Source organism: Carettochelys insculpta, chromosome 27, assembly GCF_033958435.1.
Source record: "Carettochelys insculpta isolate YL-2023 chromosome 27, ASM3395843v1, whole genome shotgun sequence".
Lineage (NCBI taxonomy): Eukaryota > Metazoa > Chordata > Testudines > Carettochelyidae > Carettochelys > Carettochelys insculpta.
In genome coordinates this window covers 2263343-2279376 of record NC_134163.1, presented here as the reverse complement: position 1 = coordinate 2279376, position 16034 = coordinate 2263343, and the positions used below count along the sequence as shown (strand labels likewise).

The 16034-nt window shown below is 61.8% G+C and overlaps 1 protein-coding gene across 1 annotated transcript in view; it reads right to left on the bottom strand.

The window, feature by feature from the left end:
- The window catches only part of MYO1F (myosin IF), a 51291-nt gene extending 41283 nt beyond the window's left edge, over positions 1-10008 (bottom strand). Inside the window, exon 1 of the mRNA XM_074978067.1 lies at positions 9966-10008. Coding sequence (XP_074834168.1) covers positions 9966-9968 — 3 coding nt within the window. The 5' untranslated portion in view covers positions 9969-10008. The remainder of the gene's footprint in view (positions 1-9965) is intronic.
- Between the last annotated feature and the right edge of the window lie 6026 nt (positions 10009-16034).

The following is a 16034-nucleotide window of genomic DNA, read 5'->3' as shown; positions in this document are numbered from 1 at the left end:
AGTGGGGGGACCCTTGCTGGGTGAGGGAGGTAACCTGGTGACAGAGGATGTGGGCAGGCTTTGTGCCTGTGGAAGCAGGAACAGGATTCTTCCTAGAGGCCCTGTCGCTCTGGCAGTCTCACAGGCCGGGAATTCTCGGCAGGTTGCTGCTGCTCTAGGATTTCCCTCTTTCACTACGTGCACCAGCACCAGCTTTCACTTCCCTGCACAGCCTGTTGGTTCTTCCGCTTCCCCTTTTTCTTCTCTTCCTCTTCTGATTGGTTTTCCTCCCTCCTGGAGCCCCAGAGCTGACGGCGGATGCATGATTTCAGACTGGTTCACATACGAATACGCCTCTGGCTGGAGCAGCCAGCCTCTCCCATCTGATTCACACATGAAATCAAAGTGAGCATGGCCCAAACTCCTGCCACCTTTGCCCTGCCTTGGTCTCATGTGGATCTCCTGGGTGCGGTTGGCTCTTGCCAGACCAGCAGGTTTTAGGTACATCCACTTGTACAGTTCAGCCCATTTCCCAGCCTTGTCATTCCCGGACCTTCTCCACTGTGTCATCTGCCTCCTGGGCCAGCCGATGCTCCTTGGCTGGAGGCAGCTGTGCACATGAAGCCTTTGGTAGCTAGGGAATGCCAGCTAGTCGCAACCCAGGCAGCCATCAGCCACTAGATCCTTCTTCTGCTTTCAGCTGATTCCAGGTCGCAGTCCGTGTCTAAAAGCACTTTGTGTCTTGGGCCCAGGCAACCAGCAGGAGCCTAACGCTGTGGAATGAAGCCTCACCATTGATGGTGGTGGTACAATAACGCCTCTTGCCCACCCATTTTACGAATTACACCTGATTCACGCAACAGGCAGCATTCCTGGGGTCTGGCACAAGGGTGGAATAAACACTCCAAAACCAAGGCCCATTTCAAACCACCTCACCACTGCTTCCTCTCATTTTTCCCACCCGTGGCCAGAATAAATTTTGTTGTGCACACTGAGGCATGTGCGGGTGAGCACCACCCATAGAAATGCAGGGTGCCAGCTGCAGGCACGCTGCTAATCAGCTGGGCACATTTGCACCTCTCCTGGGCAGCTGCCCAAGTGCTCAGCTTAGAGGAACCCTACTTCTCACTGCCCGTTCCACATGCAAGACACACTCGCCTTCTGCAGCCCAACCACACAGTTACAAAAGCCGGCACTAGGCCCTCCCTAGACCCAGGGCCTCTCATGGCTCACGCAGCTCCTGGGGAAGAGGCAAGAGCAGCTGGCACGGCAGATGCTGGTCGTAAGAACACAGAGCAGCCAGAGTAGGTCAGACCAAAGGTCCATCCTGCCCAGTGTCCTGTCTGCTCACAGTGGCCAATGCTGGGTGCCCTGAGGACGGAAACAGAGCTGGGAATCATCGAGTGATCCCTCCCTGTCACTCACTGCCAGCCTCTAACAAGGAATGGCCAGAGACGCCATCCCTGCCCAGCCTGGCCAACAGCCACTGAGGGACCAGACCTCCATGAATGTATCTAGCTCTTTTGGAAGCCTGTTTAAGGGCTGGATGCCCGACGGGCAGGTGCTCAGAGCCTGCAGTGATGTGTAGGGGGTAAGAACCCATCAGTACTAGACTAGGCTGGCTAGGTCCCCAGGGCATATGGGGTAGCCTTAGGCCCCAGTCTGCAACTTCCTGGGCTAAGCTCAGCCCTGCTGGGGCCGTCCTTCATCAGTGGCAATGAGTGTGGGCCCCTCCTCTCCTGGGCCTGAGGCACATGAGGTTGGGGGTGGTGGTGTGGGGAAATGACACAGTCTAGATAGAGATTGATGGAGGCCACAAAACAGCGCCTCCCCCGCGAGCCCAGCCACATCACTTCAAAGCCGCAGGACCTGCAGCTGGGCGCTGCTGGCAGGTATTAAGCTGAGTCACGCAGTGGGAAACACGACTGAAGACATGGCCGTTATTCCGTATAAACCCAGCCCCAGCTCTTGCAGATGAGCCAGGGCCTGAAATGAGGGCGCTGTTAAACAGGGACTCGGTGCAGGCGAACTGTTCAGAAACCGGCAGAGAACTCATCTCGTCCTTCCCCATTACTGCAGTTCTACGTTTGAGTTCCTGCCTTGGCCTCCCTCCCCCCACCCTCTCTCTTCCTAATGAGACATTCGAAAAGAAACCCGGAGAAGATGGGGCCCCAGCTCAGCGGGATCACGCCCTTTCTTGCTGTGCTATTGTTTGCCGGCCTGTTGCTTGGCTAGTTGCAGCATTTACATTTGGGCAAGCAGATCAAGGGGCCGATGAAGCCTCATGCTTCAGGGCGTGGTCAGCTGGTCCTGACAAAGATCAGGAAGGGATTGTTCTTCCTTGCATCAGTTCACAAAGGGACAGAAGTGTTATGGGGCTTTTGGCCCTCCTTTCAGCTCTGTGGGCCTGGCTGGGCCCAGAGACAGGCTACTGGCCAACTAGCCAGGCTAGGGTGTTATCAAGTATGGCCATCCTGAGTGTGGGGTAAGGCAAACAATTCAATCTCCTGTATCACAGCCTTCTGATTGGTAATAAACTTTCTGCTCCAGTTCAGCCCCACACTTAGCAATGTGGCACACCAGAGAGCTGGCTGGTTCTCACCCTTTGAAAGAGACAGCTCTGTACACCAGACGATCAGCTGGCCCAGCACACACCTGCCTGCACCCAGGTGTGTACGTGGTTCCCTGGCAGAGTAAAAAGAGACAATGGGGACCCCTAGGGTCCCATGGAACCAAATGGCAGCTCTGCTCTTGTCTGTGGGACAGCACCTGTCATGGGGAGAGCTCCACGCCCCACCAAAGAGGCCTCCCAGAGCCAGCTGGGCCGCATTGTCCCCTTTGGAGGATGGAGGAACCGAGGCACAGGGAGGTCACCCTGCAAGTCACATGCCCGAGGTCCTGCAGCGCAGCCATGGCAGAGTCTGGCATCGGCTCTGGAACACGGACACGCCAGCGCCGGCCACCAGCCACATGCCTGCCCACCCCACACTGTCCCTGCCAATGCAAAGCGCGGGTTGGCCTCGCTCTCCAAGTCTGGGCCGCAGCATGATGGGAGGCCCTTCCACGCTTGCTGGGCCGGCTGAGGGAACTCACACGCTCCCCCTGCAGAGCAGCAGGACAGAAGGACATTCGCAGGGCTAGTGGTCAGGAGACTGCGACTCTATTCCCAGCTGTACTGCTGAGCCAGCCCTGCCCCCTCTCGGTGCCTCAGTTTCCCCACTTGTACGGGGGACGAGAGACCTACTCCCCTGCCCAGGCGTGGGGTGCAGGGGCGCTCTTTGGAATGGAGGGGGCATGTCAGTTGACAGCCACCGGCCCCAGCTGGGGGGAGCACGCCCCCTGGGATGGGGCCATGGCTCATTTCAGGGCCAGGCCTAGGAGCACGGTTTGGGGGCTGCCCCAGGAGCAACCCCACACGCTGAGCATGCCCAGCTCAGTTCCAAGCTCCTGGCTCCCGGCAGCCAAGCCTTTGGTCTGACTCCCCTGGGATGGGCCTGCTGTGCCCCAGCCTTAGCCCCAGCAAAGCCCTGGGTTCGACACCTCTTCTCTCGCTCCCTGAGCCAGCAGGGCCTGGGGCGGTGGGGAACCTGCTCGGCCCGGGGGTGAGGGGAAGTGTGGTCACAGCCCTGGCATGAGAGGCCAGTAACAGGCTGGGCGGGGATGGTGTCTGGGAGCTGGGCAGCAGACTGGGGGCCAATAGGTCTGGGGGGTGCTGGGCAAGGGGCTGTGCTTTCACACCCCATTGGGCTCCCATGCAGCCTGGGCTGGGCCTCCGGCTCCTCCTCACCGGCAGCCTTAAGAAACTCTCGGCCGAGAAGCGGGTGACACACCAGTTTGCCTTCACAACGCCAGTTCCCCTTTTCCCTCCGCCTGCAGGCATAGCACAAACCTCGGGCCCAGCCTCTTGCAAAAGCCCCACGGCCGAGAAGCAGGGCGCCAAAACACGGCCTGTGCACCTCAGATGATTGCAGTGGGACCACCCGCTACAGGCCCCATCCCGGGCAGCGGGGTTGAAGCCCTCACTGCCGGGGGGGGCAGCAAATGCCCAAGACGGGTCCTTTCTGGCTATGATCTCATCAGCCAGGGCCACTGGATGGGGCCCAGAGACTGTGCTCTTTGGGGCCAGGGAGGGGCTGCTAGTTCTATACAGCTCCCAGCACCACAGGGGCCTGGTCCATGATTCGGGTGCTGAGATGCAACAGAAGTACAAACAGAGAAGTACTAACTGGGATCACCTCTCTAATCAGAAACAGCTCCACTTCCTGTCGGGCTCTCAGGTGCTGGGTTGGCCTTGACCTGGTTGTTTTAATCACTAGGGCCTGATCCTGGGCTGATTCAGTGGGAGTTAGGAACCTACGTACCTTCGGGGATGCGAGTAAGAAGCCTTGGCGTGGAGCCGGGGTCTGATCCGACCTTCCCTTGAGGGTGAGAGGCCATGTGTCACACACTGGTGCAAATGGCCCCAGGCAATGGCGACTTATCATAGAATCATAGAACAATAGAGCTGGAGGAGCCCTAAAAAAGCCATCGAGTCCAGCCCCCTGCTCTCAGCAGGACCAAACCCATCAGCCCTTCCTTTGTTTTCCTGGTGGGCTTTGAGTTTCTCTGTCTCCCACCATAAGCTGTGGGACATGGTTAGCACGTTTGGTGTCACCCCAGCCAAGCTGCAGGCTCCATGAAAGGCCCAGGAGCTCGCGTGGTCTGAGCAGCTGTGGAGCACAGGCCGTTCAGATCACCCGGTCCCTCACTTCCCTCGGCAGGCGGCCAGGCACCTTATTTTTCACTAGAGCTTGTCTGTCTTTCACGCCCGCCCTTTTCTCCATCACCCTAGTCCAGGGGCTACTGGCCGAGCCACCTCGTGGCAGGCAGGGCTTGTCTGAGAATGCCAATAACAAAACCTCGGGCCCGATTCCCCACTCATCTCGCCGCCCCTTGTGCAGCTGTCCCAGCCGGCTGCAAGCCCCCGCGCCCAGGCGCTGCCGATGTGAGACGCAGGGCAGCGCAGAGTATGGCCCCATTTGTTTGTGCCCCACGAGGCTCTGGCGCTTGCTGACACTGGTGCTTAAATTTGCTCTCTGCCGCCACCCCCACTAGCCCAGATTTTCACACCGATAACAATCTGACACTCTGTGGTGGTTGCAGCTTCCCCAGCGCTCTGAAGCACCATCGCAGCCCTTCTACAAAGAGCAATTCCAGTCAGGACAGCAATGCACCGGTGACCAAGACGGGGCAACCCCGGGCCTAGCGCCACTTCTGAAAGGGGAGCAACTGGCCTGCAGCCAGAGCCTTGGGACACCTGAGGCACTGGAAGGGTCAAGAGGGGGGTCACAATGGTACCAGCCCAGAAACCAAAACCAACCCAGATCACCAGAGCAAACAAGGGTGGGGCTTCCAACGGCCCTGGCACCAAACTCCACCTCGGCTCTGCAAACCCAGCTGGGCTCGGGCTGCTGTTGCTGAGAGTAGGAGTAACAGGAAGGATGAGAAACCTTGAGGTTAGAGCACAGCATTGGCTGTCAAGTGACCAGTTCCCAGATCTGCTAGAGACGGTGTACAGCCGCCAGCTAGTCACGGAGCTGCTTCCTGCCTCAGTTTCCCCATTTGCAAAAGGGGGCCAATGCCCCGACCCACCTCGCAAGGGCAGGGGTGAGAGAGCTCCGTGATGTGCCTTGAAGGGCCTGGAGAGGAGGGAGCGCATCGGTGCTGGGGGGCAGCCAGCTGCACCCATCTGCTCTGCCAGCAGGTGGGAAGGGTGCAGCCAGCAGCCAGCTCTAAGCCACAGAGGGAGCAGAGAGCTCCAGTATCCGCCTGGCTGTAACCCCGCTCCGCAACGGTGCAGCAGCTCTATTGTTCCGGTTTCTTTGTCTAACACCTGTGGGCCCAGAGCGGCTGACACACTCTGCTCTGAGCGCAAGCCCCTGGGGCAGCTTCAGCTCTGCGCTGGCAATGGCTCAGAGGCAGGGGCCCTGGCTAGGGCAGGCTCCAAAGCGCTTTCAGTCCTGCTCCAGCTGCAGGGGCCATGAGGAGCAGAGAATAGTGGCAGGGGAGGTCGGCCTTGGCCTTGCCCTCTTCTGCCCCTCCCTTTCTCTGCCCACACTCCCCCCGGCCAGCCTCCACCCCAGGATGGCCCCTGCCCAGGGCTGCCTTGGCTCAGGAGCAGGGGTTCCTCAGTGCTCCAGCCTGGCTGCCCCGGGCCCCAGGGATGGCTTGTGGTCTCCCAAAGGGGGAACTCGGAATAGGAGCAGGAGACAGCTGGGGCAGAGCCCACCAGAGGGGTCCTTTCAAAAGCAGACAAGCCCAAGCAGGAAGTCCAGCCCTGTTCCCCCAGACCTGGGCACAACGGCCCTGCGCCAGCCACAGCCGGGCCACCCCCTGAGGTAAACCTGCCGGCCTCCCCGCCTTGCACCCCAGGCCGGCCTTAGCCCTGCCAGCCACCGCTCCTGCCTCGCCCACGTGCCACCACATGCAGCAGGCCCTACGGCTGGCCCTGCCCTGGCGTTCCCATCCGCGTCACTGGAGGGCGACACCGAGCTGCCCGCTGGGCGTGTGGCACCAGCTAGGCGAAGGATGGCGGCTTCCAGAGGGCACTCTCAAAGCCAACAGCAGCTGCGAGGCCGACGCAGCCGGCAGAGCAGGAGGGCCAGGCAGGCCAAGCTGGCACTGCTACAGGGGAGCCTTGGGCTGGGCAATGTTCTCTGCCGTGTTCCCAGCCCCTGCTCGCTCCTTGCCCGGAGAGGACTGTGCTGCTGAGACCGGAAGCAGCAGGACCAGCGCGGCTGGTGCCCTCCAGCCCCCAGGCAAACCCTGGTGGGCAGCACCAGGGCATCAAACCCCCCCTCCCCAACCTCACCATGTCGCCAGAACCCCCCGCCCCAGGCAAACAGCCCCAGCCCTTGAGAACCCGACTCAGCAGCTGCAATAAGGAGGCCTGGGAGCAGCACGTCTGCCTACTGGCGGCTCCCTTTGCAGCCCTGGCCCTCCCCAGCCAACACGGCCGTTGATTCTCCGTCAGCCCCAGCCCCAGTGCCACAGGAGCTCACCTGGCCGCCCCGAGCTGCACGGGGAGAGGGCGGGGTTTAGGTAGCCCCCCCGTGTGTGGAGGGAGGGGTTGCAGTGTCCCCACAGAGCCATGCACCCGGGTTACTTCAGGCGTCGGGGAACAAGCCAGTGTCCCGCCAGCGCCCGGCACGCCAGCCCTGGCGCTTCCTGAGGGATCCCTCTCTGTCGCCCGTTCCCAGCTTCTGGCAAACAGAGGCCGGCCACCCACTGGGCAGGGCACGCGGGGGGGGTCACAGCAAGGAGACAGTAGGTGGCAGGGACACATGCTGGGGGCTAAGCAGTGGCTAGAGATGCACTGGGGGTTGATGCAGTGGGCAGAGTGCAGTGACACCCAGTGGGTGCCAAGGCCGGGAGCAGTGAGCCCGGTGGGTGCAGGGGCAGGGAAAGGGGCAGTGACACGGCCGGGAGCAGTGAGCCCGGTGGGTGCAGGGGCAGGGAAAGGGGCAGTGACACGGCTGGGAGCAGTGAGCCCGGTGGGTGCAGGGAAAGGGGCAGTGACGCGGCCGGGAGCAGTGAGCCCGGTGGGTGCAGGTGCAGGGGCAGGGAAAGGGGCAGTGACGCGGCCGGGAGCAGTGAGCCCGGTGGGTGCAGGTGCAGGGGCAGGGAAAGGGGCAGTGACGTGGCCGGGAGCAGTGAGCCCGGTGGGTGCAGGTGCAGGGGCAGGGAAAGGGGCAGTGACGCGGCCGGGAGCAGTGAGCCCGGTGGGTGCAGGTGCAGGGGCAGGGAAAGGGGCAGTGACGCGGCCGGGAGCAGTGAGCCCGGTGGGTGCAGGTGCAGGGGCAGGGAAAGGGGCAGTGACACGGCCGGGAGCAGTGAGCCCGGTGGGTGCAGGTGCAGGGGCAGGGAAAGGGGCAGTGACACGGCCGGGAGCAGTGAGCCCGGTGGGTGCAGGGGCAGGGAAAGGGGCAGTGACGCGGCCGGGAGCAGTGAGCCCGGTGGGTGCAGGTGCAGGGGCAGGGAAAGGGGCAGTGACACGGCTGGGAGCAGTGAGCCCGGTGGGTGCAGGTACAGTGGCAGGGAAAGGGGCAGTGACACGGCTGGGAGCAGTGAGCCCGGTGGGTGCAGGTGCAGGGGCAGGGAAAGGGGCAGTGACGTGGCCGGGAGCAGTGAGCCCGGTGGGTGCAGGTGCAGGGGCAGGGAAAGGGGCAGTGACGTGGCCGGGAGCAGTGAGCCCGGTGGGTGCAGGGGCAGGGAAAGGGGCAGTGACACGGCCGGGAGCAGTGAGCCGGTGGGTGCAGGGGCAGGGAAAGGGGCAGTGACACGGCCGGGAGCAGTGAGCCCGGTGGGTGCAGGTGCAGGGACAGGGAAAGGGGCAGTGACACGGCCGGGAGCAGTGAGCCCGGTGGGTGCAGGTGCAGGGACAGGGAAAGGGGCAGTGACACGGCCGGAAGCAGTGAGCCCGGTGGGTGCAGGTGCAGGGGCAGGGAAAGGGGCAGTGACACGGCCGGGAGCAGTGAGCCCGGTGGGTGCAGGGGCAGGGGCAGGGAAAGGGGCAGTGACACGGCCGGAAGCAGTGAGCCCGGTGGGTGCAGGGGCAGGGAAAGGGGCAGTGACACGGCCGGGAGCAGTGAGCCCGGTGGGTGCAGGTGCAGGGGCAGGGAAAGGGGCAGTGACACGGCCGGGAGCAGTGAGCCCGGTGGGTGCAGGGGCAGGGGCAGGGAAAGGGGCAGTGACACGGCCGGGAGCAGTGAGCCCGGTGGGTGCAGGGGCAGGGAAAGGGGCAGTGACACGGCCGGGAGCAGTGAGCCCGGTGGGTGCAGGTGCAGGGGCAGGGAAAGGGGCAGTGACGCGGCCGGGAGCAGTGAGCCCGGTGGGTGCAGGGGCAGGGAAAGGGGCAGTGACACGGCCGGGAGCAGTGAGCCCGGTGGGTGCAGGTGCAGGGGCAGGGAAAGGGGCAGTGACACGGCCGGGAGCAGTGAGCCCGGTGGGTGCAGGGGCAGGGAAAGGGGCAGTGACACGGCCGGGAGCAGTGAGCCCGGTGGGTGCAGGTGCAGGGGCAGGGAAAGGGGCAGTGACACGGCCGGGAGCAGTGAGCCCGGTGGGTGCAGGTGCAGGGACAGGGAAAGGGGCAGTGACACGGCTGGGAGCAGTGAGCCCGGTGGGTGCAGGGGCAGGGAAAGGGGCAGTGACACGGCCGGGAGCAGTGAGCCCGGTGGGTGCAGGGGCAGGGAAAGGGGCAGTGACACGGCCGGGAGCAGTGAGCCCGGTGGGTGCAGGTGCAGGGGCAGGGAAAGGGGCAGTGACGCGGCCGGGAGCAGTGAGCCCGGTGGGTGCAGGGGCAGGGAAAGGGGCAGTGACACGGCCGGGAGCAGTGAGCCCGGTGGGTGCAGGTGCAGGGGCAGGGAAAGGGGCAGTGACGCGGCCGGGAGCAGTGAGCCCGGTGGGTGCAGGTGCAGGGGCAGGGAAAGGGGCAGTGACGTGGCCGGGAGCAGTGAGCCCGGTGGGTGCAGGTGCAGGGGCAGGGACAGGGAAAGGGGCAGTGACGCGGCCGGGAGCAGTGAGCCCCGAGGCTGCAGGTGCAGGGGCAGGGAAAGGGGCAGTGACGCGGCCGGGAGCAGTGAGCCCGGTGGGTGCAGGTGCAGGGGCAGGGAAAGGGGCAGTGACGTGGCCGGGAGCAGTGAGCCCGGTGGGTGCAGGTGCAGAGGCAGGGAAAGGGGCAGTGACACGGCCGGGAGCAGTGAGCCCGGTGGGTGCAGGTGCAGGTGCAGGGGCAGGGAAAGGGGCAGTGACACGGCCGGGAGCAGTGAGCCCGGTGGGTGCAGGGGCAGGGGCAGGGAAAGGGGCAGTGACGCGGCCGGGAGCAGTGAGCCGGTGGGTGCAGGTGCAGGTGCAGGGGCAGGGAAAGGGGCAGTCACACGGCCGGGAGCAGTGAGCCCGGTGCGCTGGGCGAGGACAGCACCCTGGGCTTTGCAGCACAGTCTACTTACCATGATGTCCCTGCAGGCTGGGGCTCGGTCCCGCTTGTCCTGCTGCGGCCCGGGGCTGGGCGGGGGTGGGGCTCTCTGGGACTCCCCTCACTGGGGGTCAGGGAACATGGTCACCCCCTGACAGTGACTTGCTGCACTTTGCTCATCCACCGCCAGTGACAAAAGTGCAACTAAAACTAGAAGTGATTTCCTTTGCCACCCCTCCCCCCGCTTCCTCATTTGAAACTGAGTGGGGAAGGCGGGGGCAGGGCGCGAGGGCTGTCCACCTGTGGGAGCTGGCACTTGCGGGGGGGCACCCACTGGGCCACAGCTCGGCGGCGGGGGCAGGGGGACCGGCCCATCCTGGGGGTGAGGCACAGGCGGCGCCCCGGAGTGGCGATGTGGGGGCGGCTGCCGGGGGAGTCGAGGGCTCTGGGGGGCTCTGGGCAGTGCCTGGGGGAAGCTGAGATTAAAACCAATTTCCCACGTAAACAGCCAACTGTGTTCCTACGCCCGTGGATGCTGGGCGGGCCTGAGCCTCGGGGGAGAGGGGCCCAGTGCCGGGCCCATATTGCTGGTTTTCTCGGCATGTCTGGCACATTCAAAGTTTGAGCCCAGTCACCTGGATCCTTCTCACCGGCTGAGCCCCCACCTGGTCCCTGCCCCTTCCTGCTTGCGGAGCCGAGGGAGGCCCTGCAGCTGCCACAGCGCTAACACCAGGCCAGCTGCACCCCACTGCCCGCCTGCGCAGGGCCTGAGGCCTGGCGCACGGCTGCCAGCCGGGGACCACGCCGGCTAACACAGGGCCAAACCCGTGGCTGACTGGTGCTTCCCAAGCGCTGCTGTGCGCAGTGCAGGAGCAGGGTGGCCACCAGGCTCCTTTTTACCAGGACAGCCCCACATTTAAGCTGTCTCACAAGCACCCTGGTTTTTTAAAGAAAATGGGTAAATTGCCCCATATTTTGCCAGGTTCTTGTTCTGTGGCACCCGGTGTCTCAGGACAGTAGCCCCTGCTGCTAGGGAGCTTCTCCGCTGGATTGCTGCCCTGTTCCCTGGCACCCTGTGCCCCTGGACAGAGGCTCTTGCTGCAGGAAAGCTCCTCCATGGGGCAGTTACCCAGTTTCCTGGCACCCCACAGCAGCAGCCCCCACTGCCCTGCCAGTGAGCTCCACCATGGGTGTCCTGCACCTGGGGGAGGCAGCTCCTACTGCCAGGGAGCCCCTTCAGGGAAGCTGCCTCATTCCCTGGCAACCCACGCCACAGGAGCACCTGCTGTGGAAAAGCTCCTCCATGGGGCAGCTGCCCCAGTCTCTGGAGCTGCAGCCCCTGCCAAGAAGGACCCCTGCCATGGGGCAGCTTGTGCATTCGCTACCCCCACACCCCTGCCAGGAGGTTGTGGAGCCCCATTCTCCACTCCCCCACAGTGGGAAGCTGCAAAGCCCCCATCCACCGTTCCTCATCATGGGGGAGCAGCCCCCATTGCTGAGTAGCCCTGACATGGGACAGCAGAGTCCCCTTGCTTGGAGGCTGGTGTCCCATATTTGTCGTAGGGCAATGCGGTCACCTTACGCAGGAGCCAAGCAGGGACAGAGCTCAGATACTCCTGCTCCAAAAGCCCCTGCCTCATCTGCTAGAGGTGAATCTCCTTTTAGCAGTACAGAGCCATTGCCACACAGCAGAACATTCTAACACTTGTGCTAAAGACCAATGGTCCTGGTAGATGCACCCACTGGGCAGGTCATTGCAGTAACATGCAGACAGAGGAGCAGTGATCCCCGCCTTAAGCTGTTTAGGGCTGTTCCTATCTTGGGTGGGAGCCTCAGAGCCATTGCTAGCAAAGCCACCACCCTTTAAGCCAGTGAAGCCCTGCCCCTTTGTGACCTCACAATCCATTGTCCTCCCATGAGGTGTCTTTTGGGCCAGGTGGTCAGAAGGCCCCAGCCAGCCCACTGAGCTCCCTGGGGCTCCTCCTACTTGCAGAGTGGCTGCTCCGTGCTGACCTTGCTGCTGGCTGGGCAGGTGCCGGGTGCCACGTGCTGCCCAACTCAAACACAGGCAGAAAATGGGGGATGGGAGAAGATACCTGCTAACTAACCAGGAAGTCAGGGAGGGCTGGAACTTGGCTCCAGCCCTTAATGCTCTGGTTAACCTTAGTAACCACTTTACTGAATGCGCAGCCCAGATACAGCCTTGTCAATAACCAGCCAGTTCTGTAGACACCCCCATCAGGTGTTCCCAGCTAAACCGCCTCTGAGCCTGGCCCGTGCTCCTCTCGGTGGCCACCACCCCAGGGTACAGGCTCTGGTGCGTGCCCGTCATTCTGCAAGTGGCCACGTTCCTGGGGACATCTCACAGTCCGGACCTGAAAAGACAAGGGGCCCATTTGCTTTAAGAGGGTATCTGGAATCACTGCTGGCTGGTGTGCGTTGGGTCCAATGCTGTCTTCAGTGTGCTAGGCATGGGGATGGTTTCAGACGCTTGTTTCCTCAGCACGTGCTTCTCTGTGCTCTCAGCGTCCTGCCCATTGATTGCCAGCCCAGGCTGAGGAGAGATTCTGTATTTCCAAAGAACTGGAGCGAGCTTCTTTTCTGCACTTCCATTCCTCACCTTTTCCTCCCCTCCGTACAGACCCTCCCAGCGCTCTTTGCAGGCTGGATGAGATGGTGAAGTTTGTGTAACCCTTCTATTAATGCCAGATGCCTGCCAGAAGGGCTGGGTTCAACTCCTGTGGGGTTTTCCTGTCAAGGATACAACCAGCCGGCTTAAGCCCCCACCCAGTGGCCTGGGACAATTTCACCCACGTGCTGGGTGCCTGTAAGGCGGTTCTTCTCCCCACCCCCACACCCCGCAAGCACAGAGTCTGAGATAGAAATCGCTTGTTTAATGACCATAACCTACCCCAAGGTTACAGGGACAGATGCAGTATATCTAAGCGAAGAAGAGACAAACCCCCTTGACCCAGATCCCACCCCTATATGCAGTAGAACCCAGTCTCTTGCTGGGGCTCTTGGCCCTTTACCCCACACACAGCTACAGGGTGTACCCTCTGCGGTGCAGTCCCAAACCCAAAGCCCACAGATACATCACCAGGGCAGTACTAGCTGTCCACTTGTCTGCAGCCTCCCCTTGTTACCACCAGCTGCCTGCCAGTCACCGTCATCCACCCCTCCTCCTACTGGCCTCCTGCCAGTCACCATTGTCCACCGCCACTCCTACCAGCTGCCCATCAGTCGCTGTCATCCACTGCCACCCCCACTGCTTGGGATCACCCTGGCCGTGTCTACACTAGCCCCAAACTTCGAAATGGCCACGCAAATGGCCATTTTGAAGTTTACTAATGAAGCGCTGAAATGCATATTCGGCGCTTCATTAGCATGCGGGCGGCCGTGGTGCTTGGAAATTGATGCAGCTCGCCGCCATGCGGCACGTCCAGACAGGGCTCCTTTTTGAAAGGACCCCGCCTACTTCGAAGTCCCCTTATTCCCATCTGCTCATGGGAATAGGGGGACTTCAAAGTAGGTGGGGTCCTTTTGAGAAGGAGCCCCACCAGGACAAGCCATGCAGCTGCAAGCCACGTCACTTTCAAAGGGCCACGGCCGCCCGCATGCTAAAGAAGCACTGAATATGCATTTCCACACTTCATTAGTAAACTTCAAAATGGCCATTTCAAAGTTTGGGGCTAGTGTAGACATAGCCCCTGAGGCAGAACCCTGTGATTTCAGCTCTGCCTGGCCTCAGCAGCCACCCTGTGATTTCAGCTCTAGGAAGGGGTTTCACAAACACCAGAGTGGCCAGCTCTGTCTTTCAACAGGTGGGGAGGGCTAGTCAAGCCAGTCTTACACCTATACGCCCAAGGCATAGGCAGATCCAAGAGACTCAGCAAGTTGGCTCAACCAATACCCCTCCCCTTCTTCACTTACAATGCTTTAAACCAGGGAGCCCTGTGTAATCAATGTCTTAAGCAGCTATGGCAACTGCCCTGTCCCCCACAGCAACCCAGAGCCTTGGTGAGATCTCACAACTCCCGCACTAAATGTCAGCTTAAATTGTGATTTTACAACTACATGTTTACAATAGACCAAATCTCATGGCTGACTTGCTACCCATTAGGCTTTGCCTGAAAGGTATCACACATGCACACCTTTGCATTCTCATGCAGATGATCTCTGGGAGACACATTCCTCCCGGCCTCGGTATCACACCTGCTGCCCTTTGCATTCTCATGCAGATGATCTCTGGGAGACACATTCCTCCCGGCCTTCAGCAGCCTTGCGTTCCTTCTGCCACATTCCCTACATTTGAATAGGGTTGAGAACATTTTTGCTCCAAAAGTCTTTAAATTCCACGTCCCTAAATCTGGCCCGTTGTCCGTACTGAGGACTCCCGACTGCCCACGTGACGCTGGGGACCACTGGAGTCGTTCACAGGCAGCGGGACAGGTCCTCGGGGCTGGCACGTGTTCTTTGAACCCCTCCCTGTGCACCCATTAGCTTTAGACACAAGGACCCTGAATGGCCTGGCCATTCCTGGCCCCATCCGCCTTTGGCCCCGTATGGAGCTCTGAGGCAGCCTGCGGAAAACGCCAGCATGTGCTTCACATAACTGCCCTGGGCCTTCCTCTCAGCCTCGTCTGGGCACAGAGCCCCCTGCTCCACAGCAAGGGGCCGTTCTCTCTGCTGAGCTCTGGGGGCCTGGGCCTGGGCCTGGGAGGCCTTCCCTTGCCTCTGCTTCCACCAGCCCCATAGTGCAGGCTGCCACGCCCCTCCCCCAGACTGCTGCTGAGGCCTGGCTTTTCCTGGGAGCTGCCGCGCTCTTCGGCAGGGGCTGCTCACGGGCCATGTGCGGGACTGCAGGCCGGGAACATGTGGCTTGATGCTGTGGCCCAGCGGAGCATCAGGGGCTCGGCCACTCGCCAGGCCGGCAGTGTGGAGGGTGCAGCAAAGCTTCAGCCCATCCTGAGTAATGCAATTAACCCACTGATGACCACAGCACCGCAGCAGCCATAGCCCCAGCAGCCTCTCTCCATCTTGCAGTGCCCTTCTCTGCAGCCCTGGCTGTGGCATCTCCCCATCCCTGGTCTGCTTTCCCAGCATTCGCTCTGGGCCCCAGGAGTTGGCAGTGGGGAGATGGGACGGCGAGGGAGGAAGGCAGGAGGGGAAATGAGCAGCACAGCAGCAGGGCGTGGGCAGGCCCTGATCCTTTTCTGCTTGACACTGGCCTCAGGGAGGGATAAAAGCATCAGTGTTAAATCACTGCCGGTCTCTGGGCAAGGGGCTGCTGCACTGGGTGTTGGCAGCAGCCTGCAAAGAGGGCTGTGTGTGTGTGAGTCTGTGAAGTGTGAACACGTGTGTGAGCAAGCACAAGTGTTCGTGCTTGGCGATGTGCATGGCTGTGCGTCTGTTTCTCAGTCAGTGCCAGTCTGGCCCCACAGCGGTCACAGCTCTGGGTGCCCTGTGCACAGCACGGGTGAAAGTGCTGCAGTACCTGGTGCTCACACACCTGTCCCCCTCATCGGCTGCTGCGAGAGGGCTGTGGAGTCAGGCCCCTTCTCTCCCACTGGTGATGCTCACTCCCGGGGCGGGGGTGAGGGCAACCTGGCGGAGGGAGCGAAGCAGGGCTGGGGCAGGGGCAGTTCAGGGCTTCCGATCTTGCTGGCCAAAGTGAGGAGGCAACGGCTGGCTGCCGACGACCTGTTCTTTCCTCAGTTGGCTGCTCCCCTGGAGAAGGAGGCTGGTGGCTTGTGCTGGGAGCGTGACCTGCCCTGCCCTGGGGAGCTCCCTGCCCTGCAGCGCCTGAGTGGCCCAGTGGACAAAACTGGCCCATAGGAGGGAGGGGTTGGGTAGGGCCAGGCTCTGGGACGTTGATCAGCTGTGCCTGCACTGATGCACCTCTCCTTGAGCTGCTGGGGGCGGATGGTCCGTTCTTCAGGTGCCTTTGACACACAGGAGAGCGTGAAATGAAATCCCAGTGAAAAAGGCTGGCACCCAACAGCCCGCCGCTCCCACCTAACCGGTCTGAGATGCCTGCCGGCTACCAGCGCTGGTCAGAACCAAAGGGAAGTGCTCTACCATGAGCCACTCGCAGGCGCAG